Here is a 26,045-nt window from a genome sequence, read left to right as displayed (position 1 = left end):
CAGCTGCTGCCAGTGGTGGGGGCTGCCTATCAAGCCATTGGGCAACGGCAGTGATATGGAGCCGAGACCTGGGAAGTGGATGTCCTTTGGGAGAGATATCTACTCCCCTTCGAGTCTCAGCCACCCCTCACCAACTCTCCGGTCCACCTCCTTACTTACGTTCCTGGTTCAACAAAGGATCTCGCACTCAAGCAAGAGGTGCAAGCCATGCTGAGCAAGGGCATTGTGGAAGTCGTGTCGGATTAGTCCCCAGGCTTTTACAGCCGTGTCTTTCTCCCCTGAACCGATTTGTTCATGAGACTCGGTTCAAGGTGGAGACGGCTCACTCCGTGCTCTCCTCCATCAGGGAGAATGACTTCATGCTTATGGTGGACCTGAAGGATGAGTATTTCCAAATACCCATTCATCCGTCTTCCTACAAATACCTTTGCTTTGTCCTCGGGGAGACAGTGTTCCTGTTCAGGGGACTCTGTTTTCGGCCTCTTGACTGCTCCCCAAGTGTTCATGCAAGTGTTCACCCTTTTGTCAACTTGGGACCATTCACATGGGATACATCTGTTGAGGTATCTCGACGATTGGCTGGTCCTTGCGAGCTCTCACTCAGAGTTGCTTCAGGACAGGGATCGACCCCTCAAGTTTTGCTATGATCTAGGGATTGTAGTAAATTTTGAGAACTCAGATCTAACCCCCAAGCAGAGGATAAAGTACCTGGGCATGCTGATAGATATGGTAGCAGCAAGAGTCTTCCCCTCAGATTTTCATAACAGCAGGTTCAGGAAGACAGAACAGCTGTTCCTGTCTCGACAGGAGCAGCCAGCTTGGCAATGGCAAGTCGTCACCTGTCGTTGTTGGAGAAGCTGGTCCCTCATGGACGTCTGCAGCTTCAATCCCCACAGTGGCAACGGAAGGAGTTCTGGTCCCAGTCTCGATACCCCCACTCCTTTCTCACCCCTTTCTTTGGGGGGGATGAAGGAGGACCTAGACTGGTGGATGGACGACTGGAACCTCTTAATATGACTAAGCCTGCATACTGTCCCTCTGGACATGCTTCTGTTCTCGGACACATCAACCAAGGGATCGGGCGCACACCTGGAGGAGTTGCTGACTTTGGGAGTGTGGCACTGAGATGATAATCACCTTCCCATCAACATCCTGGAACTTTAGGCGGCCTTCATGGCCCTCCAAGAGTTTCAGGATTGAGTAATGGGACACTCAGTGCTGTTGATGAGCAGGTGCACGAGTGGCCTCTGGCCCACTTCGTAGAGCTGTCAGCCAGGTACATTCCAGGCAAGAGGAATGTAGTGGCAGACAAGCTCAGGTGCCAGAATCAGGTGATACGGACAGAGTGATCCCTTCACCCAGACATTGCGGAGAGGTTGTTTGATCTGTGTGGATGTTCAGTTATGGATCTGTTCGCCACCTGGCACAATAGGAAACTTTAGGTCTTCTGTTCAGTCATGCCGGACCCATAGGCCACTGCGGAGGACGTATTCCAACACCCATGGGACAACCTCGATATCTGTGCCTTTCCTCCGTTTTGTCTGATTCACAGGGTGATCAGCCAAGTGATGATCACCCTGAATCTCATGATGATTATGGTGGCTCCCAAATAGCCCCAGGCTGTTTGGTATCCCAACCTGCTAGCTCTTCTTTCTGAGGCACCGAGAGAGATTACCGCCTGGCCCAACCTGCTGCGTCAACCCCAAGTTGTGCGGTACCACCAGGCAGTATAGTCCCTGTGAGTGAGAGGCTTTTCACGTCGCACAGCAACGGAGATGGCTGGACCCCTCAGGCAGTCCTCTGCAGCGGTATACACACACACACACATACATACATATATATATATATATATATATATATATATATATATATATATATATATATATATATATATATATATATATATATATATATATATATATATATATATATATATATATTAAATGAACAAAGTTAGAGCCATGAAGGAAAATTGAAACACTGAAGATGCTAAGTGCTTTCGTCTTATTACCAAGACATGGTCACAGCAACTAAAGATATACAGAGACAAGCACCTATATATATGGTGGGTACAAGCCCTAAGGGAATAAAAAAAGTTGGGAGGTCACAGAACGTCAATGGATTAACATAGAAATCTACTTATTGGTAATCCTATTTAGTCTATCTTTCAATCCTTCTGGAACATATGTTTTATTACAAGGTCAAAAGAAAATAATCTTTGACTTACCTTAAAATTATTCTGCCAAGTCAACTGAATCAAAACAGATTCTAACAAGTCCCTGGAAATAGTTTCGTTACAGCATGAGAATATTTGGCTTTGCGTCTGATGTATTCTGTTGGACTTTTCACTTAAATGTAAAAATAGACCAATATTAGTCTGACCTTTTCTTATTGAGTATTTGTGTTTTAATCTGGTGTTCAGTTCTTTACTGGTCTGACCTCAGTAGTGAATTTGTAAAGTCCCCGCTATGCTGGTCTTCTATGATGGACAACCCGTTTTCTATACTGCTCCTATAGGAGTGGGTCAAGCAGGATCTGCCATACTGAATCAACCATGCTTGTCTATGTAAATTTGTTACCAACTTATTTTGTATATGTCTCTCTTTCACATGTATTAGAATATTGCTAGATCAGCCATTGTCCATTTTCTTTTAACTCAACTTGTATTTATCCATTGTAATTATTGTCGAGAGTAATTGACCTCAGGTCACCAAGATTCTATTGTATTCCTCTGTGTGACGTCAGTCCACCACTATATAAATGGCCTGCGTCCTGAATAAAGTAGCAATAACTTTTCTCCTGCTCATTATTTAGCACCTCTTAAAGTGGTGACCCCAGAGTGGTTCCCGTAGCCATTAGCGGACTCAGACGGCGACGTAGTCTTGGCTCCATGAACTACCTCACGCCCCTAATAGACTAAATACAGTGCTGTAACCAGCGTTCGGGCGTGCTGACTCTTGTCGGCAAATCACCAGCGTCATTAGCGGACTCACACGGCGCGCTCCCAAGTGCGTATTGATGCGAGTATCCCACTCCAATTAAGAGGGCAATAGTGAGCATGGACGCAAACATTCCCTCCCACGTTCAGTTAACCGCGAACCTCTCGGACTCAGACGTCTACCTCCCGCACATATCGCCCGCACCCTCCCACGCACCAAGAATCACTCTCCTCCACGCCGCTACCCGCGCCCCGCATGCTTCCCTTCCCAGCAGAGCAAACCAAAGCTGCCCTCGCCATAAAGCTGCCGCCCTTTACACACAGCAACCCAACGTCATGGCTGTACAGGGTTGAGGGACAGTTCAGACTGGCAGGACTCACGGATGAGGTGCTACAAGCCGACGCCGTAATCAACGCCCTGCCGGAGGAGGTCTACAGGAAACTCGTCCCGTGGGTGTCTGCCACACGCCCAGTCACCTACCACCACCTGAAAACATCCTTCATCAAGACCTGCTCCCTGCCGATCGCCGAGAGGGCCGCCCACGCCCTCGACCTCGTCACCAGCCCGCGGCATGACCAGAACATCCTGGAGACTTGGGGCGTGATCCAGGACCTACTCACCCTTCCCGGCACCGACAGCAGCGGTAGGCAGTGTGAAATCAGACTATTGAGGGAGATCCTCCTCCGTCAGCTCCTCCCGGAGGTCCGAACGCAGATCCTTGACCCTTACACCATGCCACTCGAGGATCTGATTAGGACGGCGCAGCAGCTGACCGACTCCGCAAGGGCAGCGAAGCGGGCATTCAGGTCCCGCATACCCCATCAGTTCCCTTCAGCTGGAGGATGGTGCAGAGGAGGAGATAAGGGCCGTCACCAGAAGGCGGCCAAGTATCAACACAAGAAAAACCCTCCGGGCCCTTGCTACTACCACCAGCAGTACGGCAAGGACGCCCAGAACTGCCAACCCCCTTGCTCGTTTGCCCATCCAAAAAACAGGGGAGGCGGTGGCCAACAGAACAGGCCGCCATGGCAGCAGAGGAACCCAGGAGCCCAAAACCATTAGGCTTCTACGTCCGCGACACCATCTCCGGCAGGATGATGTTGGTCGACACCGGGGCCGTTCGTTCGGTATTTCTACCATCCAGGGAGGACCACAAGCGTCTGCCGGACCCGGCTGCCTTCCTGAAGGCCGCCAACAGGTCCCCCATCCTCTCCTATGGCACCAGGCTCCTGTCGATCGCCATCCTTGGCCGGGGATACATGTGGAACTTCATCGTAGCGGACATAAGGACTCCACTCCTGGGTGTGGATTTCCTCGCCCACTTCGGGCTGGCAGTCGACGTCGGTCGCAAGCATGTCCTCGACACTGACTCCTGCCAGTCCCTCCCACTGGCACCGGGACCCAGCGTGCCTACCATCTGCTCCATCACCACACACCAGTACGCCCAGCTGCTGAAAGAGTTCCCCAACGTGTTCAAGCCTGAGCTCCGTCAGGTACCCAGAGGCCCAGCAAAGCATGGAATCTACCACCACATCAAGACGAAGGGCCCCCAGCGCACGCAAAGTTCCGGAGGCTTCCCCCTCGGTGCCTTCAGGAGGCCAAGGACACCTTCGCCGAGATGGAGCGGATGGGCATATGCAGAAAGGCCTCCAGCTGTGGGCCTCTCCCTTCCACATGGTGCAGAAACCGGATGGTTCCTGGAGACCCTGCGGCGACTACAGGCAGCTCAACCTCGCAGCTGAACCCTATCACTACCCTCTGCCAAACATGCAAGATCTCACGGCATCCTTTCACGGGGCCAAAATATTCTCTAAATTAGACCTTTTAAAATCTTACTTTCAGGTACCAGTTGCTCCAGAGGATATCCCGAAAACCGCCATCATCACGTCCTTCGGGTCCTATGTCTTCACCTTCTCAACCTTCGGCCTGTGGAAAGCGGGGTCAACTTTCCAGAGGTTGATGGACAGCATCCTAGGAGACCTGAACTGCGTGTGCTACGTGGACGATATTCTAATTTTTTCTAGGTCCCCAAAGAGCACCCGCGGCACATCCGGGCGGTACTGCAGCGCCTGCAGGAGAATGGCCTCGTTGTCAGATTCGATAAATGCACCTTCGGCGTCGAAAAAGCTGACTTCCTGGGCCACGAGATATCCCCGGATGGCGTCCGCCCGCTCACATCAAAGATCGCAGCCATCACCAGGTTCCCCACCCCTACCTCCGTCAAGGCCGTCCAGGGATGGTCAATTACTACAGGAGGTTCATCCCTGGGATCGCACACACCATGGCCCCCCTGACGGAGAGCCTGAAGGGCCAACCGAAATCCTTAGTGTGGGGACCCAGACAGCAGTAGGCCTTCTCCCTGACGAAGGCTGCCCTCGCCGAGGCAACCGCCTTGGCCCACCAGGACCCCAGCGCTCCCCTCCAACTGGTGACGGATGCCAGCAACGTCACCTGCGGGGCCGTCCTGGAGCAGATCGTCGCCAGCGCCCCCCAGCCCATTGCCTTCTTCAGCAAAAAGTTCAACCCCGCGGAGGCCCGCTACAGCACCTTCGACAGGGAACTCTGTGCAGTGTATCGGGTGGTACGGCACTTCAAGTTCCTCCTGGAGGGTACACCCTTCACAATCTGGACAGACCACCAGCCGCTGGTCCACGCCTTCACCAGGCAAGGGGACTCTTGGTCTTCCAGGCAGCAGTGGCACCTCGTGGCCATCGCAAAGCTCACCTGCTCAATCAAGTTAAGTTAAGTATACCTTAGTTTAACCAGACCACTGAGCTCAATACCTCCCCAGCAAGAAGAACCCTGTAGCAGACGCCCTCTCCAGAATCGAGCTCAACGCGGTGCAGCTTGGGATCAACTATGAGGACCTCGCCTGGGAGCAGACCGCTGACCCAGAGACTCCAGCCTACCGCACCGCCATCACATCCCAAAAGTGGAAGGATGTGGCCCTCCCCCCCGGGCGACCAAAACTCCTGTGCAACTGTGCAACGTCAGCACCGGCCAGCCTCACCCCCTGGTGCCCGCCTCCCGCTGCCGCCTGGTATTTGACGTCATCCACGGGCTGTCTCACCCCTCCAGCAGGATGACGGCCAAGCTGCTGATGGAGAAGTTCGTCTGGCACAGGATGCGGAAGGACGCCAGGACCTGGGCGAGACAGTGTATCCGGTGCCAAACCAGCAAAATATGGCGTCACACTGAGTCAGGGGTAGGCGAGTTTCCCCAGCCGGGGAGACAGTTTGGTCACATACACATCGACGTCGTCGGCCCTCTTCCCCCGTCAGGCGGGGCCAGATATCTCCTGACGATCGTCGACTGCTCAACCAGGTGGCCTGAAGCGACGCCCATGCAGGAAGCCACCACCAGCGCGTGCACCGAGGCCATCCTCTCCAGGTGGATCAGCCGGTTCAGCGTCCCGGACCACATAACCACCGACAGGGCCCCGGCCTTCCTGTCCGAGATGTGGTCCACCCTGGCATGCCTGCTGGGGACATCTCACCACACCACCACCGCCTTCAACCCCGCAGCCAACGGATTGGTGGAGAGATTCCACAGGTCCCTAAAGGTGTCCCTCATTGCCCGCTGCACCGCTGAAGATTGGAAGTACCAGCTGCCTTGGGTCCTCCTCAGGCTGAGAACTGCCCCCAGAGCCAACGGCGACCCGTCTGCAGTGGAGAAAATCTACAGGAAGCCCCTGGTTGTCCCAGGCGAACTTGTCATGGAAGACCAGCACAACCCGTCAGTGCAGAGGCTCCGCAACATCGTCAGGAAGGTCGCCCCCTGCCAGCGGACGTACATCGACAGGTCTATCACCTTCACGCCTCCCGGCTTGTCCTCTGCCACCCACATCTTCATCAGGGACGACGCCGTCCGTCACCCCCCCAACTGACCAGGCCCTACAGGGGGCCTTTCCGTGTGCTTGAGAGGAACAACAAAGCCTTCCGCCTCGCCCTGCACGGGAAGGGTGACTGGGTGTCGATCGACTGCCTCAAGCCCGCCCTTCTGGAGGAAACAGCAGACGGCACCACGCAGCGCCCTCCTTGTGAGCCGTCGCCTCTGCAGCCAGGCCACCTCAAAAGAAGGACACGGGGCCGCCCCTGAAAGCAACCTGCCACACCCATAGCCAGCCGCTCCCACTCACACCGCAGCCCCCAGCTCACTTTGCGGAGCAGTGACACTCTCCAACATCCCAGCAGATACCTGGACTAATCAGACGTCACCCACGTCTTGTGGGGGGAGTATTTGTAAAGTCCCCGCTATGCTGGTCTTCGATGATGGACAACCCGTTTTCTATACCGCTCCAAAGGAGTGGGTCAAGCAGGATCTGCCATACTGAATCAACCACGCTTGTCCATGTAAATTTGTACCTGTTACCAACTTATTTTGTATGTCTCTTTTTCACATGTATTAGAATATTGTTAGATCAGCCATTGTCCATTTCCTTTTAACTCAACTTGTATTTATCCATTGTAATTATTGTCGAGAGTAATTGACCTCAGGTCACCAAGATTCTATTGTATTCATCTGTGTGACGTCAGTCCACCGCTATATAAACTGCCTGCATCCTGAATAAAGTAGCAGTAACTTTTCTCCTGCTCATTATTCAGCACCTCTTAAAAATTTATCAAGAAAAGTTATTAGTGAAGATGTTATATGCGCTTTAGGCTATGGGTTAACATTTGTAATTTCAACTAAGCCAGAAACAGTATTACATAATAAAAGGTATATATTCAGCAATGAAGTTTGAAAAATTCAGTAACCTTTGCCAGAAACAGTATTACATAATAAAAGGTCTCATATATTCAGCAATGAAATTTCCATATGAAATGAATTTCCCAGCATATTATAGAAATGCCTTGTCTGAGTTGAAAAAGGACAAAACCATATATATTGTGAGGTTGAAGAGAATTGTCAAAAGAGAGACTGATTCTTTATTATTCTTGACATGTGTCTATAAAGCAGAAAGCGGACGGAAAGGTAGCGGGCAACCCGAGGCACCCCGCTGCGTCCACACAGAATTTGTTTTCTGACAAGCATAAAAATACGTACAATATTCGTTACAGGGCATATAAAAGGTAGATATATGTATCGGCAGAAAGGCCGTACAATGATGGATAAGATGAGGTACATAAAGAATCTGAAATAATGACAGGTAATATACATGACGTGATTAATGTACATATGAAGGGATAAACACAAGAAAGGAGAGGCGATTTGACGCCGTTACAAATACTCCTCCCCCCAAGACAATAATTAGAGGAGCAATTATTGGATGAAATAACATTAATCATGGAGGAGCTGGGGCCGTCGGAGTTGGGCCCCTGCTTCTGGAGAACTGTGGGTTCGGGGTGGAGCTGACACCTGGGGTTGGCTGGAAGAGTTTCCTGGGCCGCCTCAGGCCCCGCCTTGGTGAGGAAGTGGGTGCATCTGCAGGCAGGTATTGAGGGGGGGACTCTGGGGCACCTGCCTTCTTCTTCGCTCACTTTGCTGTCCAACAGGAATGTGGGTTTCAGCCTGCCGAAGGTGATCCAGTCCTCCCGCCCGTGGATGTCGAGGGGAATGCTTTGCTGGCTCGCTTGATGACTCGGTGGGGCCCTCTGTAGGGCCTGGTTAAGGGCAGGTGTCCACCATGACGAAGACGTAGGCACAGGAGTGTAAGGCGGGTGGGCTGTTGGTGATGGTTCTGTTGATGAAGGTCTTGTGGTAGGGCGCAAACTTCTGTGCGAGTTTCCTCAACCTCGGGAGGGAAGAATTCTCTGGGGACGGCCAGTGTTTCCCCGTAGACTTTCTCAGCAGAGGAGGCTTCACCATTTGCTTTCAGTGCAGTGCAGAGACCCAGCAGGACCCAGGCCAGCTGTTCCTTCCACCTCTCGTCGGTGCAGCGTGCCATGAGAGCTACTTTAAGAGAGCAGTGCACCCTCTCGACCATGCCGTTCTCTGTGAGGTTGTATGCCGTTGTGCTGTGTAGAGTTGTACCCATCAGGTGTGCCAAGGAGACCCAGAGCTCTGACAGGAAGGCAGGACCCTTTCTGTAGTGATGCTGTCTGGCACTCTGAAGTGGCTGATCCAACTGGCCTCTGCACATGATGTTGTTGATGCTTCATCCATGGGGGTTGCTTCGGGCAAGCGAGCGGAGCAGTCTATGATCGTCAGGAGGTATCTGGCTCCCCGACTGCGGAAGGGGCCTGACGACGTCGATGTGGATGTGGCCGAACCGTCGACGAGGCTGGGGAAAATCGCCAATCCCGGACTCTATGTGCTGGGATGTTTTGCTCGTCTGACACAGGATGCAGCTCCTTGCCCACTGGCAGACGTCCTTGTTATGCCATGCCAGACGAACTTGTCAGTCATGAGGCATGCCGTTGTGCACCCCGATGGATGGGAGAGACTGTGGACTATGTCAAACAAGTGCTTTCTCCTCGATGCGGGCACCAGGGGGAGTGGGCAGCCTGAGCTGGTATCTCAGAGGAGAGTTGTGTCTGAGTTTGCTAAGGGCACGTCTTTCCATTCGAGAACTGTCACTGCCGTCCTGTAATCTGCCGTCTCTGGGTCTGCTGCTTGTTCTCTCACGAGATCTTCGTAGTCGATGTCGAGGTGAAAGGAATTCATTTCTACTCTTGACAGAGCGTCAGCCACTGGGTTTTTCTTGCCAGGAACGTAGTTGATGATGCAACCGAATTCGGAGATGGCGGTCAGGTGCCGCTGTTGCCTTGCAGACCATGCGTCCCCCTGCTTTGCAAATGCGTGAACCAAGGGTTTGTGATCTATTAGGACTGTGAATTCGGTTCTCTCCAGCAGGTACTTGAAGTGCCTCACAGCCTGGTAGATAGCCAGCAGCTCTCTGTCGAAGCCTCTGTAGCAGGTCTCAGCTGGCGAAAACTTGCGGCTGAAGAAGGCCAAGGGCTGGGGCATGCCATTCACCAGCTGTTCGAGTACTGCACCACAGGCGATGTTGCTGACAACCGTTGTCACCTTGAGGGCAGCGGTGGGGTTGCGGTGAGTTAAGGTGGTGGCACTGGAGAGGGCCCTTTTCATTTGAATGAATGCCTGCTGCTGCGGAGCTTCCCATGTTAGTGTTTTTGGTTTCCCCTTCAGGAATGATGTCAGGGGGTACATGATGTGGGCAATATCTGGGGTGAAGCTCCAGTAGTAGGTTATCATCCCGAGAAACTCCTGAAGGCCCTTGATGGTTTGTGGTTCCAGGAAATTTTCTATAGCTTTTACTTTAGAGGCTGTGGGGTGCACTCCTGCTGGGGAAATCTCATGGCCAAGGAAGTCTACTTTTTCTTTCCCAAAAATGCACTTGTCAAACCTGACAACTTACCCGCTGTCCTGCAGGAGTTTCATGACGGCACGGACGTGGTGAAGGTGTTCCTCTGGGGACCTGGAGAAGGTGAGAATGTTGTCGACATAGCAGATGCAGAAAGGCAGATCTCCCAAGATAGTATCCATCAGGTGCTGGAATATGGCGCCTGCATTCCTGAGACTGAAAGTGGAATAGGAAAATGTGTAGCTCCCGAAAGGCGTGATGAAGGTGGTTTTTGTGACGTCATCAGGATGTACAGGGACTTGGAAATACGACTTCAGTAGGTCCATCTTAGAGAAAATTTTGGCTCCGTGGAGGGCACCTGTTAGGTCCTGCATGTTAGGGAGGGGCTAGTGGTCTGGTGTTGTTACTAAATTCAGGTGCCGATAGTCCCCGCAGGGCCTCCATGAACCATCGTATTTCTTTACCATGTGGAGGGGAGACACCCACGTGCTTGATGCCTTTTTACAGACGCCCATACGTTCCATCTCTGCAAAGGCCTGTTTGGCGTCTCGTAACTTCGGGGGGGACAGTTGTCGGAACTTGGCATGGGTTGGTGGGCCCGTTGTGGTGATGTAGTGGAAGATGCCATGCTTTGCTGAGGCCCCAGGTGACTGGCACAGCTCTGGTTTGAATTCGTCCAGGAACTCCTGTAGGAGGGACGTGTAGCTGTTGGGGACTGTGGAGCAGATGGTGGGCATTCCAGGTCCAGTGGAGAGCTGGCAGGAGTGGCATGTTCCTGTGTTGAGGAGGCGTTGTCTGGCAACGTCAACTAGAAGTCCATGGTGCCCTAGGAAGTCCGCACCCAGTAGGGGGAAATTAACATCCGCTATGACAAAAGGCCAGTGGTATCTGTGCCCCAGGATTGAGATAGCCGGGTCGTCGTGCCATAAGTGCGGATGGGAGTTCCGTTTGCTGCTATGAGGGTGGGTACTGAGTCAGGTATTTTTTCTAAACCTTCCCTGGATGGAGGGAAGACCGACTGCATTGCCCCCGTATCTACCAGCAGACGTCGCGGGAAGACCGACTGCATTGCCTCTGTATATACCAGCAGGCGCCGTTTGGAAATCTCGTCCGTGATGAAAAAACCTGCTGGGTGGGGGAGTTGGATTTTGCGGCCACAGCTGTTACTTGTGGCTGCCTTTGTCGTTTTTTGTGAAAGAACACGGAGGCCATCAGGTTCTGGCGTTGGTCCCGAACTTTCTATGGTCTTTTCTTATAAACGACGTTGATGTCTCAGTCGTCGTCGCCATCTTCCTCCGACAGGTTGCAGGCTCCTAGGGCAGTGGCTGCGAGGGCGGTGGCATGTGTTGAGACCTTGGTGGCCTTGTAAAGTTTCTGGGCATCATCGACTAAGGCATCCATGTCCAGGTTCTCTGCACCCCTTATCTGGCGCTGAACTTCCTGCGGGAGGCACCGAAGGAAAACTGCTTTTGTCAGGTCTATTGTCCTTTTCCTCCTGTTCTTGTTGTGACCTGGGATGGTTATCAACCCCTGCAGCTGGTCCCAGTCTTCCCTGGGTGATTTATCTCCAAGGGGCTGGGATAACAGGTCAAATGCGCGCTGCACTCTCTCGGACATGGGCATGGAGTAGGAATTCAGCAGTTTGTTCTTTTAGTCCGTGTATGTTACTTTGTCAGGTTGTGCGTCCAGCCAGGGGGAGATTCTGCTGAATACTTCTTCTGGGAGCGCTGTCATGACACTGTCTGAGTTTGTAGCATCGTCTGAGATGCGCGCCATGCGAAAGGGTGCGTCTGCGTGCTGGAACCATGATGCCGTGTTTTGCCGCGAGAACGGGGGAAGTTTGACTGTGTCTGGCTTTGTTGGTGAGAGAGGCGTACAGACGATGCTCATGGGTTCGCATTGAGGTTATGTTTCTGACATCTTTACTTCTCACGCACCAAAACGCAGGAAAATTCGCCGTATTGAGTATGTTAATGGTGCTGATTTGTTCGAGAGGTCGATTGAAGTGCCAAAACGTGCCCTTTTGGGTACGCCGTATTTAGTTCGTTAATGGCACGGTTTCCGCCAGGGAGGGTGCTATCAGAGCCCTAAACTTTATGCCGTAGTTAGTCCGCTAAAGGCTTTCTGATGGAAGGGTGTGGCTATAGTTAGTCCGTTAATGGCTAGGCCAAAACCACGCTACCTGTCCCTGACCTGGGGTCACCAGTGTGAGGTTCAAGAGAAATGTCAAAACAGAGACTGATTCTTTATTATTCTCGACAGGTGTTTATAAGACAAAAAGTGGATGGAAAGGTAGCAGGCGACCCAAGGCCCCCTGCTGCATCCATACAAGATTTGTGTTTTCTGGCAAGCATAAAAATATGTACAACATTCGTTACATGACATATAAAAGGTAGATATACATATCAGCAGAAAGGCCGTACAATGATACATAAGATGAGGTACATAAAGAATCTGAAATAAAGACAAATAAAATACATGACGTGATTAATGTACATCTGAAAGGAGAAACACAAAGAAGGAGTGGCATGATTTGTCGCCCTTACACTCAAAATGCCTTAATAATGATGTCATCTGGTTGTGTTGTTTCAAGCTGGAAGCCTAAAAATTTGTTCATTCTTATTTTAGAGCCCTTTTGTGGTGGTTTCCTCTCTCTTTTGAAGAAACAGAGAAGTTATCAACGTAAAATATTTGTGTGGTCAGTAATATTTAACTTATTTTTTAAGATCTAGCATTAGTTTTATAAGTGTGTGTAACAGTGTGAGGACAAGAAAGGTCAATTGGGTATTAAAAAATTTATTACCTGAGCGCAGGAAACTTGGTGCCTGACCTCCGATCACTGTGACCTGCACTCTGAGCAATTTGTGTTTCTTGACAGACAAACAAATAGCAATTTTGAGAGACATATTAAATGTACAATGATGAACATATCAGCGGAAAGGCCAGAAAATTCTACACATGAATATTTACATGAGAGTCTTGACATATTAAGAAATGCAATGCATGATGTGATTGATGCGAAAACGAAGAGACGTCTGACGTCTTTACAAGTACTCCCAAGACAATAATTACAAAAGTAATGATTGGAAGATATCTGAAAAAAATCAATCACAGAATCGTTTTGGGAGCAGGAGCCAGCCCCGAGTTCTTGATACCTCTGGACATGGGGCGGCTTCGACTGCTGAATCGCCCAGCATCTTAGCCGAGCGGATGACTTCCTTAGTGTGGCCCTTAGGAAGTCCTCGAACCCGTTTCGGGATGGCGACGGGATCATCTGCGGCCACGTTTTGTGGAGGAATTCTGGGGTGCCTGCCAGTTTCCTCCCGAGTTCCACTGTCTAAAAGGAAAGCTGGTGTCAGCTGGTCGACAGAAACCCAGTCTTCATGCCCGTGGATGTTGATGAGATAGACCTTAGATGATCTGCTGACAACACGGTATGGGTCCCTGTACAGTCTGGCCAAGGGTGGGCGTTGATCCTGATGAAGATGTGGGTGCAGGTATCCAGGCCCCCATGGCTGTAGACGTGGGTCCTATCTGTGAAAGTCTTTCGGCAGGGCGCAAACTTCTGTGCCACTTCCCTCAGCCTTGGAAGGGAGGTATCTGTGTCGTCCGGCACGGTGGGGAAGAACTCTCCTGGAACAGCTAGTGTTTTGCCGTAGACTTTCTCTGCAGGAGATACATTGCTGTCTGCCCTCGATGTGGTGCGGAGACCCAGCAGTACCCAGGGGAGCTGGACCTTCCAATTGTCGTCGATACAGCGTGCCATCAGAGCTGCCTTCAATGGACGGTGGGCCCTTTCCACCATGCCATTGACTGTGGGTTTATATGCCGCCGTACTGTGGAGAGTTGTCCCCATCAGGTGTGCCATGGCGACCCAGAGCTCCAACGAGAATGCCGGGCCCCTGTCCAAAGTCATGCTGTCAGGCACACCAAAACAGCTGATCCAACTCGACAGGAGGGCCTCTGCATAGACACTCACTGATGCTTCCGTCATCGGGGTTGCTTCCGGCCACTGTGTGGAACGGTCTATGACCGTCAGAAGGCATCTGGCGCCCCCTGATTGCGGCAGAGGACCTACAACGTCTATATGGATGTGACCGAAGCGCCGACGTGGTTGAGGGAATTCTCCGATGCCTGATTCCGTGTGCTGGGTGACTTTACTTGTTTGGCACGGTATGCAGTTCTTCGCCCACTGCCGAACGTCCTTCCTGATACCATGCCACACAAACTTCTCTGTCATCAGGCGTGCCGTTGTTCGGCCTGATGGATGGGACAGGCCGTGGATGACATCGAACATCTGCTTTCTCCTGGACGCAGGGATCAGGGGACATGGGCAGCCCGTGCTGGTGTCGCAGAGAAGTATTGAACTGGATCCTCCTATTGGCACGTCTTCCCATTTCAGTGCGGTGAGTGCCATGCAGTAGGCTGCTGTTTCCAGGTCTGTGGCCTGTTCCATCGCTAGGTCCTTGCAGTCTATGCAAAGGTGGACGGAATTTATCTCGACCCTTGATAGGGCGTCGGCTACTGGGTTCTTCTTGCCAGGGACGTAGCTAATGGTGCAGCTGGACTCAGAGATAGCGGTCAAGTGCCGCTGCTGCCTCTCAAACCATTGTCTCCCGCCTTCGTAAACGCATGTACTAAAGGCTTTTGGTCTGTGAGGATGGTAAAAGGGGTGCGTCCAAGAGGTACTTGAAGCACCACACGGTTTGGTAGATTGCCAGCAGCTCCCTGTCGAATGTGCTGTAGCGGGTCTCCAGCGGTGTTAACTTGCGACTGAAGAAGGCCAGCGGACGTGGGGAGCCATCTAACACCTGCTTCAGCACCGCCCCGCAAGCAATGTTGCTGGCGTCCGTGGTAAGTCTCAGGGCGGCGGCGGTGAGGTCATGATGTGTTAATGTGGTGACTGTGGAGAGTGCTGCAAGAATCTTCAACTGACCTCTCAGTTCTTGGCCAAAAATCATCTCATTAGGTGAACATCCCATGCTTTCTTGATAAGCATTCCTCACTTCAAACAACATTAAGGGTAAACCAGCATCCCATTCTTTTCCTGTCTCATAACAGTATTTCGTAACATACTTTTCAATGTCTGGTGGAACCTTTCCAAGGCTCCTTGAGTCTCTGGATGATAAGCAGTTGATAACTGTTGTTTCACCCCTAACAAGTTCATCACATCCTGGAACAATTTAGAAGTAAAGTTCGTTCCTCTTATCACTTTGCACAATTTCTGGTATTCCAAACTTGGAGAAAAACTCCACCAACTTCTCAACAATTATCTTGGCATTTATACTTCTTACAGAAATTACCTCAGGATACCTTGTCACAAGACACATTAATGTTAACAGATATTCATTTCCTTCCTTTGTTTTTGGAAGCGGCCCAACCACATCTATAATCACCTTGCTAAATGTTTCTCCTGTAACTTTTATGGGTTTCAGGGGTGCTTACAGAATGGTTTCATTCCGTTTTGCAGCTACTTGTCAGGTGTGACATTCTCGACAGAACCTGCTTACATCTTTGTGAAGTCCATAATCTTCTTAATCTTCTCTACAGTCTTCCTGATTCCCATATGTCCAGACTCGTGAGCTACTGCTACTGTAAAGTCCCCGCTCAACGCGTTCTCTGTGGAGAACATCCCGTTTTCTGTGGTGCCTTTCCACGACCTAAGGTCGGGCGGAATACATATTTATCATCATAATTGTAAACTGTGTATATGTTGTCTTTCTAAGCAATCATGTATTATGTACAAGTAACAAGTTATTTATGTCGGATGTCAGACACTGTTTATCACTATGTTCTCTGTATGAACCTGTCCTGTTTTTTAAGGAATTAGTTTGACCTCAGGTCACCTGTAAATCTTTGTACCAGCGGTCTCTGCGAACTACGCAGACGTCCGCATCCCACTGTATAAGCAGCTAGTTTTCATCAATAAATGACTAGTACTTGTCTCCCTGCTCATTATTTCGCACCTCTCTTACAGTGGTGACCTCAGGAGTGGTTCCTGGAAGCCATTAATGGACCCAAACGGCTACTAAGTCTTGGCCCAATGAACCTAATCCATGCCCCTAACGGACTAACTACTGCGCTCTGACAAAGTGTTCGGGCGTTAACCGACCCTCATCTGCAGGTCGCCAACGTCAGTAGCGGCCCCACATGGCACGTTCCCCCAGCATGTATTGGCGTGAGTTTTCCCACACACCACAAGTGAGAGCGCGAAGAGAGCATGGACGGAGACATTCCCAACCAAGTACAAATTACCACGAACCTCTCGGAGGCAGACACCTCCCTATTCCCCCCTCCCGCATGCACCCAGGGGCCCCTTACCAGGAGGGTTCTACGTCTGCGACGCGATCTCCGGCAGGATGATGTTGGTCAACACTGGAGCCATACATTCGGCATTTTGCCGACGACCGCTGGACCCAACTACCTGCCTGACGGCCACAAACGGGTCCCCCATCCTCTCCTATAGCACCAAGCTCCTGTCGATCTCCATCCTTGGCCCGAGGTACAGTTGGGAGTTCATCATCGCGGACGTCAGGACTCCACTCCTGGGGCGGATTTCTTCGCCCACTTCAGTCTGGTAGTCGACGTCGGCTGCAAACGCCTGCTGGACACCCAGTCCTGCCAGTCCCTGCCCTTGTCACCAGGCCCCAGGGAGCTCGCCATCTGTTCCATCGCGCCCTACCAGTATGGTTCTCTCTTGAAGGAGTTCCCATAGGTCTTCAAACCAGAGCTCCGCCAGATGCCCTGGACTCCTGCCAAACACGGGATATACTGCCATATCAAGACAAAGGGCCCCCCGACGCACGTGAAGTTCCCACGGCTTCCCCCGCAGCACCTTCAGGAGGCCAAAAAGGCCTTCGCAGAGATGGAAAGGATGGGCATATGCAAAAAGGCTCCCAGCCCGTGGGCTTCCCCTCTTCACATGATGCAGAAAGCAGACAGCACCTGGAGGCCCTGCAGTGACTACAGGCGGCTGAACCTGGCAACAGAACCAGACCACTACCCCCTGCCGAACATGAAGGACCTGACGGCCTCTTTCCACGGGGCCAGGATAGTCTCTGAAATGGACTTAATAAAATCTTATTTTCAGGTCCCAGTAGCTCCAGAGGACATCCCCAAAACCGCCATGGTGAGAGGGTGCAAAAGAAAGAGCAGGTAGACATTTACTGCTGGTTTATTGAGGAAGCAGCCCGCTTATGAAGCGGCGTGCGGATGTCAGTACAAAGACATACAGGTGACCCAAGGTCAATTATTCTCTATGCAAAACAGGACAGGTACATACAGATAACGTGACAAAAATAAAATTAATAGATGAAACACAAAGATGCCCTGACACATACACAACACATAAGGGCACAAATGAGTAGGTAATAAATGCCTAATTACATAATAAAAATATAGCCAAGTACTGCAACCTAGGGTCAGAAGAAAAAGGTACCGTAGAAAACAGGAGGTTCTTCAAAGAAAACCCGTTGAGCAGGGACTTTACAATACTCTCCCCCCAAGACGTAGGTAACGTCTGATCAAAGCAGGTATCTGCTGGGGTGGTGGAGAGGGCCGCAGCTCCTCGATGTCAGCTGGGGGATGTGTTGCTTGAGGGAGCGGTTGGCTGCATTCCTGCCTGGGTCCAGGGCCTTAGGGGGGCGGCCACGCGACTTTCTTTTGGGCGGGGTGGGCTGGGGGCGGCCACACGACTTTCTTGTGGGCGGGGTGGGCTGCGGGGGCAACATCTCCTGTGGGGGCCTTTGAGGAATGCCGCCGATGTCCTCCTCCAAGAGTGTGGGCTTGAGGCGGTCTATCAACACCCAGTTGTCCTTCCCGTGGACGGTCAGCCGGAACGCCTTTTTGTTTCTCTCCAGCACAAGGAAGTTCCCCCTGTAGGGCCTGGTTAAGGGTGGGCGGACGGTGTTGTTCCTGACAAAGACGTGGGTGGTGGACAGACCGGGAGGCATGTAGGGGGTTGTCCTGTCGGTGTATGTCCACCGGCAGGGGGCGAACTTTCCAACATTGTTGCTGGGCCTCTGGGTTGTTAAGTTGTCTCAGTCCTCTGTGATGAGTTCGCCCGGGACTACGAGAGACTCCCCGTAGACTTTTTCTGCTGCGGACGGGTCGTCGTTGGCTCTGGGGGCAGTCCTCGGCCCGAGGAGGACCCAGGGCAGCTGGTACTTCCAATTCTCGGCAGTGCAATGGGCCATGAGGGACGCCTTCAGGGACCTCTGGAACCTTTCCACCAATCTCTTGGCCACGGGGTTGTAGGCAGTGGTGCTGTGGTGAGTGGTCCCCAACAGGTGTGCCAGGGCAGTCCACAGCTCAGACAGGACCCTGTCCGTTGTTATATGGTCCGGGACACCGAACCGGCTGATCCACCTGGAGAGGAGGGCCTCGGCGCATGCGCTGGCGGTGGCTTCTTCCGTGGGTGTAGCTTCGGGCCACCTGGTGGAGTGGTCGACGACTGTCAGAAGGTACCTGGCCCCTCCTGATGGGGGAAGAGGACCCACTACGTCGACGTGGATGTGCCCAAAACGCCTTCCTGGCTGGGGGAAGTCGCCCACCCCCGACTCAGTGTGGCGCCCTACTTTGTTGTTCTGGCACTGGATGCACTGCCTCGCCCAGGTCATCGCGTCCTTCCGTATCCCATGCCAGATGAACTTCTCTGCCTGCAGCTTGGCCGTCGTCCTGCCGGAGGGGTGGGACAGTCCGTGGATGATGTCAAAGACTAGACGATGATGGGAGGCAGGCACCAGTGGGCAGGGGTGGCCCCTCAGGGGCGAGGGGCACGTCCTTCCACTTGAGCGACATGATGGCGGTGTAGTAAGCTGGAACCTCTAGGTAGGTGGCCTGTTCACGGCCGAGGTCCTCGTAGTCGATCCCGAGCTGCACTGCGTTGAGTTTGATCCTCGAGAGGGCGTCTGCTACAGGGTTCTTCCTGCCAGGGAGGTACTTGATGGTGCAGGTGAACTCCGTGATGGTCGTGAGATGCCATTGCTTCCTGGAGGACCATGCATCCCCTAGCTTTGTGAAGGCGTGGACCAGTGGCTGGTGGTCTGTCCAAATTGTGAAGGGTGTGCCCTCCAGGAGGAATTTGAAGTGGCGTAACGCCCGGTACACTGCGCAGACTTCCCTGTCGAAGGTGCTATAGCGGGACTCAGCAGGGCTGAGCTTCCTGCTGAAGAAGGCAGTGGGCTGAGGGGCTCCATCGATGACCTGCTCCAGGACGGCTCCACAGGCGATGTTGCTGGCGTCCGTTGTTAGCTGGAGGGGGGCGTTGGGGTCCTGGGTGGCCTTCTTGAGGGAGAAGACCCGCTGCTGGCTGGGGCCCCACACTAAGATCTTCGGATGGCCCTTCAGGATCTCCGTCAGGGGGGCCATGGTGTGTGCGACCCCGGGGGTTGAATCTCCTGTAGTAGTTGACCATCCCGAGGAATTCTTGTACGCCCTTGATGGAGGTAGGGTGGGGAAAGTGGAGACAGCTTCGACTTTCGATGCGAGTGGGCAGACGCCTCCCAGGGATACCTCATGGCCCGGGAAGTCGACTCTGTTGACGCCGAAGGTGCATTTGTTCAACCTGATGACGAGGCCGTTCTCCTGCAGGCGCTGCAGGACCTTCTGGATGCGCTGCAGGTGTTCTTTGTGGGACCTGGGAAAAATTAGAATGTCATCAACGTAGCAGACGCAGAAGTTCAAGTCCCCCAGGATGCTGTCCATCAGTCCCTGGAAAGTAGCTCCTGTGTTCCTCAGGCCGAAGGTGGAGAAGGCTAAGATGTAGGACCTGAAGGGTGTGATGATGGCGGGTTTGGGAATGTCCTCTGGAGCTACTGATACCTGGAAGTAGGATTTTAAAAGATCCAATTTTGAAAATATTTTGGTCCCGTGGAAAGAGGCCGTGAGGTCTTGCATGTTTGGGAGAGGGTAGTGGTCTGGTTCTGTGGCGAGGTTGAGTCACCTGTAGTTGCCACAGGGTCTCCAGGAGCTGTCTGGTTTCTGCACCATGTGAAGGGGAGAGGCCCATGGGCTGGAGGCCTTCCTACATATGCCCATACGCTCCATCTCGGCGAAAGCATTCTTGGCCTCCTGAAGGCGCCAAGGGGGAAGCCTCCGGAACTTTGCGTGCGTCGGGGAGCCCTTCGTCTTGATGTGGTGCTATATCCCGTGTTTGGCGGGGGGCCCAGGCACCTGACGCCGTTTGGGCTTGAATACCTCAGGGAATTCCTTCAAGAGGGAGGCGTATTGGTGTGGAGCGACAGAACAGACTGTGGGCACACTGGGGTCCAGTGCCAGGGGAAGGGACTGGCAGGACTCGGTGTCCAGCAGGCGTTTGCGGCCAAGGTCGACTGCCAGTCTGAAGTGGACCAGGAAGTCCACACCCAGGAGTGGGGTCCTCACGTCCATGATGATGAAGTTCCACTTGTACCTCCGGCCCAGGATGGAGACCAACAGGAGCTTAGTGCCGTAGGAGAGGATGGGGAACCCATTGGCGGCCGTCAGGGAGGCAGCTGGGTCCGATGGGCGCTTGCGGTCTTCTCTGGAAGGCGTGAACACTGACCGCACGGCCCCAGTGTCAATCAGCATCATCCTGCCGGAGACGGTGTCGCGGATGTAGAAACCTACTGGTGCGGGGCTCCTGGGTGCTTCTGCTGCCATGGTGGCCTGTTCTGTTGGCCACCGCTTCCCCCGTTTTATGGATAGGCAAAAAGGCGAGGGGCCCCACAGTTCCGGGCATCCTTGCCAAACCGCCGGTGGTAGTAGCAAGGCCCTGGCATTTCCTTCTTCTGGTGGTGGTGTGGCAGCCTCCTGGCGGCGACGTTGACCTCCCCTGCCGTGGTTTCCTCCGGCTGGAGGCAGTTGATGGGGTGTGCGGGCATGGATGCCCACTTTGCTGCCCTCGTGGAGTCAGTCAGCTGCTGTGCCGCTTTAATCAGCCCCTCGACCAGCAGGGTGTAGGGCTCCAAGATCTGGCCCCGAACCTCCGGGAGGAGCTGACGGAGGAAGATCTCCCTCGACAGGCTTATCTCCGTGTGCCTGCCACTGCCATCCATCCCAGGTAGGGGGAGAAGGTCCTGGATGGCGTGCCATGTCTCCAGGAGGTTCGTGTCCTGCTGGAGGTTGTTGACGAGGTTGAGGGTGCGGGCGGCTCTCAGAGACTGGCAGGGAGCAGGTCTCGACGAGAGAGGACTTCAGTTTCTGGTAGGTGGCAGGGTTTGCAGCAGATGTCACCTATGGGGCGACCTTCCTGTGAATCTCCTCCAGTAGGGCATTGATCACAACGTCTGCCTGCAGCACTTCATCGATCAGGTCTGCCACCCTAAATTGCCCCTTGACCCTGTAGAGCCATGATGGCGGATTGTGGTGTGTGAACTGCAGCAGCTTTATGGTGAGGGCGGACTTCGGTTGGTCCATCAGGAGGGACATCGCGTGAGGAGCAGGTACCGGCGTGGAGGAGCACGGGGGCTTTGGCGTGGGGAAGGGCGCGAGTGGGTTTTGCACGAGGGAGATATCAGACTCCGTGAAGCTCGCGGTTATTTGTATGTGGGAGGGAATGTCTCTGTCCATGCTCGCTTCTGCACTCTCAATTGGAGTGTGAGTTAACACTCGCGTCAATACACGCTTGGGAGCGTGTTGGTCCACTAATGACACTGGCGATCTGCCGACGAGGGTCGGTACGCCCGAACGCTCTGTTAAAGCGCTGTAGTTAGTCTGTTAGGACGTGGGGTAGTTCATCAGGCCAAAACTAAGTCGCCGTTTGGGTCCGTTAATGGCTCCGGGAACGACTCTGGGGTCACCACTGTGAGAGGGTGCAAAAGAAAGAGCAGGTAGACATTTACTGCTGGTTTATTGAGGAAGCAGACCGCTTATAAAGCAGCGTGCGGACATCAGTACAAAGACATACAAAGACATACAGGTGACCCGAGGTCAATTATTCTCTATGCAAAACAGGACAAGTACATACAGATAATGTGACAAAAATAAAATTAATAGATTAGACACAAAAATGCTCTGACACATACACAACACATAAGGGCACAAATGAGTAGGTAATAAATGCATAATTACATAATAAAAATATAGCTAGGTACTGCAACCTAGGGTCAGAAGAAAAAGGCACTGTAGAAAACGGGAGGTTCTTCAAAGAAAACTCGTTGAGCGGCGACTTTACACCATCATCACACCCTTCAGGTCCTACAACTTCGCCTTCTCTACCTTCGGCCTGAGGAACACGGGCATGACATTCCAGAGGTTGATGGACAGCATCCTGGGGGGACCTGGACTTCTGCGTCTGCTACGTCGACGATATCCAAATCTTTTCCAGATCTCGGGAGGAACACCTGTGACACATCCAGAAGGTCCTGCAGCACCTGCAGGAGAGTGGCCTCGTCGTCAGGTTTGATAAATGCACCTTCAGCATCAAGAAGGTGGAGTTCCTGGGCCACAAGATATCCCCGGAGGGCGTCCGCCCAATGTCGTCAAAGGTCGAAGCCGTCGAGAAGTTCCCCACCCCTTCCCCCATCAGGACCCCGACCGGCAGAAGGCTTTCCTCCTGACGAAGGCCGCCCTCGCCAAAGCAACATCTTTGGCCCACCAGGACCCCAGCACTCCCCTCCAGCTGACGACAGACGCCAGCAACGTTGCCTGTGGAGCAGTTCTGGAACAGGTCATCAGAGGGACCCCTCAGCCCATTGCCTTCTTCAGTAGGAGGCTAAACCCCGCCGAGTCCCGCTATAGCACCTTCGACCGAGAACTTTTCGCAGCATACAAGGTGGTACGGCACTTCAAGTTCCTCCTGGAGGGGGCACCCTTCACAATTCAGACTGACCACCAGCCGCTGGTCCACACCTTCATAAAAAGCTGGGTGACACGTGGTCCTCTAGGCAGCAGTGGCACCTTGCAGCCATCACGGAGTTCACCTGCACCATCAAATACCTCCTCAGCAGGAAGAACCCGGTAGCCAACGCCCTCTCAAGGATCGAGGTCAATTCCGTATAGCTCGGGATCAATTATGAGGACCTCGCCCGCAAACAAGCTGCTGACCCTGAAACCCCAGCATACCATACAGCCGTCATGTTGCTGAAGTGGAAGTACATGCTCTTCGGTTCAGGAGGATCAACACTACTGAGCGATGTCAGTACCGGACGCCCCCAGAGCCAACAGCGACCCCTCTTCAGCGGAAAAAGTCTATGGGGAGACTCTGGTAGTCCCAGTAGAACTCGTCGCAGAGAACAGGGACGACATAGGAATGCAGAGGCTCCGAGACAGAGTTGGAAAGTTCGCCCCCTGCCAAAAGACATTCACCGACAATACATCCCCCTTCATGCTCCCTGGGCTGTCCTCATCCACCCACGTCTTTGTCAGGGATGACGCTGTACGCCCACCCTTGACTAGGCCCTACAAGAGACCTTTCCTTGTACTGGTAAGGAACAAGAAGGCATTCCGAATATCCATCCATGGGTAGGAAGACTGGGTGTCAATACATCGTCTCAAACCTGCATTCCTGGGGGAGGGGGCAATGAAGGCGGACCCCAAGATCCCCTGCAAGATACGGCAGCCCCTCAAACAACCATGGTCGCAGGAAGAAGGCAAAGGCGTCCCCAGAAAACCCAGAAACCTGACGGAAAGGCACCCCAACAAACCACCGCAGAGGACATCAGGGAAGGCAACCACCCTCTCCAGTTGACATCAAGAAAAAGAGGCCCCCTTCGTCGCCCCAGCAGATACCTGATTTAATCAGACGTTACCTCCATCTTTTGTTGGGGGGAGTATTGTAAAGTCCCCGCCCAACACGTTCTCTGTGGAGAACATCCTGTTTTCTGTGGTGCCTTTCCACAACCTAAGGTCAGGCGGAATACATATTTATCATCATAATTGTAAACTGTGTATATGTTGTCTTTCTAAGCAATCATGTATTATGTACAAGTAACAAGTTATTTATGTCGGATGTCAGACATTGTTTATCACTATGTTCTCTGTATGAACCTGTCCTGTTTTTTAAGGAATTAGTTTGACCTCCTCAGGTCACCTGTAAATCTTTGTAACAGCGGTCTCTGCGAACTACGCAGACGTCTGCATCCCGCTTTATAAGCAGCTAGTTTTTATCAGTAAATCAGCAGTACTTGTCTCCCTGCTCATTATTTCACACCTCTCTCACACTACCACTTACTTCTTCAATGGATATGGAATCAAAATTTGATGATATTCGCCCCATTCAGCATTTCCTTGTATATCTGCAGGTCTGTGCTTCGTCATTAGTAAGCCTTCCTTTTGATAATAACAGCTAGGAGTTTGTTGCATCTCTTCTTAATCAGCAACTCTGAAGAACAAATCAGTCAATGTTGTATCCTTCTGTAGTTCCATTAGCTTCTCTTTAGTCACTTGACCAGCTTCAAATGCTGAACTCTCAACGTCCGCTAACTCTGCTACTGTAGCTTCATTATCATCTTCAGGAACACTCTTGACTACTCTGAGTCTCTTCTAGAACAACTTGTTCTTCTTCTTGGGAAATCTCTTCGTTGTTAGCACTAGGGAACACTTCACTTTCCTGAAACAGCTCTTCTAAGCTCAAAGATCCTTCACTTGATCCTTCTTGTGCAGGTAAACCCTCAGTTTCTTCACTTGCTGACATGGTTCTCTTCATACTCCTGGTAGTTACACAACTTGGAAACAGGTGAGGGTTATTCTTCTCTAAATCTACTGTAGGACTAATCCTCAACGGTTTATCTGTCACTATAGGACAAGGAACAAATGGTACACTTTAACCTACCTCATTACCCGGCAAAAAAATGCACACCTCTTCTCCTATACCCTTCAAAATAACTGAATTTCCTGAGAGATTCTTCTCCTTCTGTGGGTGAGCACCACAAACTACCACACTATAGTTACTCCCCGTATCACGTAATACCTTGACTGATACCTGCACACTCCCTCCTTGAGCTGCCAGCATACCTTCATGGATATATGGCTTAAAAGCCTCCAAGCTGCTCACCCACTCACTGCTTGAAGTTACATTTCCACTGGTTGTTAAACACTCTGCTTTTTAGTTTCAGTCTTTCCTATAGTTTCAATCTTCCTCACACTGCTCTTTGTAGTATGTTTCCCCTGGTTACGTTTGCCCACCTGACAACTGGCTTTGACTGTTGTTGTGTCTGATAACAATCTCGACTATAGTGTCCTGCTCTTCCGCACTTAAAGCAGACAACATTAGTCTTCTGTATCTGTCTTGAGAAACTGGATGATGAGGCTTTAACATTAGATTGCTGAGGGGGTATTACCTTGTTTTGCATTGTATTACCACTAGGATTCCCACTAGTAAATTTGTTCCTGAAATTTGGATGAGACCTAAAACCTGTGCGTTGTTGGTTCTGGTACTTGGCGTTATTGGTATGCCTACTACTTATGATATTGTAATCTTCACTCAATGCAGCAGCTTTGCCAAGTTGCTCTCTCTCTCTCTCTCTCTCTCTCTCTCTCTCTCTCTCTCTCTCTCTCTCTCTCTCTCTCTCTCTCAAATAGGCTCTTATGTGTTCAGGAATTCTTCTAAGAAACTGTTCTAAAACAGCTAGTTCTTCAAGTTCATCTATAGTTTTAACTAGTAGCCTCCAACCATCGTTTGAAACATCTTTTCACTTTGTAGGCATAATCCAAGAAAGTCATCTTGTCATCCTTTTTCAAAGATCTGAATCTTTCATCATAACACTCAAAGGTCATCTGGTAAACCTGTAGCACATTGTTTGAGTACCTTGTACTCTTTACATTGATTAGCTGATAAGGCTAAATAGGCGCTTCTTCCTTTACCAATGAAAACTCTCTGTAACAAGACTGACCATGTAAGAGCCTGACGCCGTCTCTTC

The 26,045-nt window shown here is 51.9% G+C and overlaps 1 protein-coding gene across 1 annotated transcript; it reads right to left on the bottom strand.

Moving 5' to 3' along the window:
- Positions 1-8,445: 8,445 nt before the first annotated feature.
- On the bottom strand, positions 8,446-9,021 carry LOC136846962 (uncharacterized). The gene has a single exon (XM_067118216.1). The coding sequence runs from the start codon at positions 9,019-9,021 to the stop codon at positions 8,446-8,448; it is 576 nt and encodes a 191-aa protein (XP_066974317.1).
- Positions 9,022-26,045: the final 17,024 nt, after the last annotated feature.

This window comes from Macrobrachium rosenbergii, chromosome 16 (genome assembly GCF_040412425.1).
Source record: "Macrobrachium rosenbergii isolate ZJJX-2024 chromosome 16, ASM4041242v1, whole genome shotgun sequence".
Taxonomy (NCBI): domain Eukaryota; kingdom Metazoa; phylum Arthropoda; class Malacostraca; order Decapoda; family Palaemonidae; genus Macrobrachium; species Macrobrachium rosenbergii.
Note: the sequence above shows the minus strand (reverse complement) of the source record. Positions and strands in the feature narration are given on the sequence as shown.

Excerpts from the sequence above, each read along its gene's own strand:
- LOC136846962 (XM_067118216.1), bottom strand. The coding sequence starts at position 9,021 with ATGTGCAGAGGCCAGTTGGATCAGCCACTTCAGAGTGCCAGACAGCAT.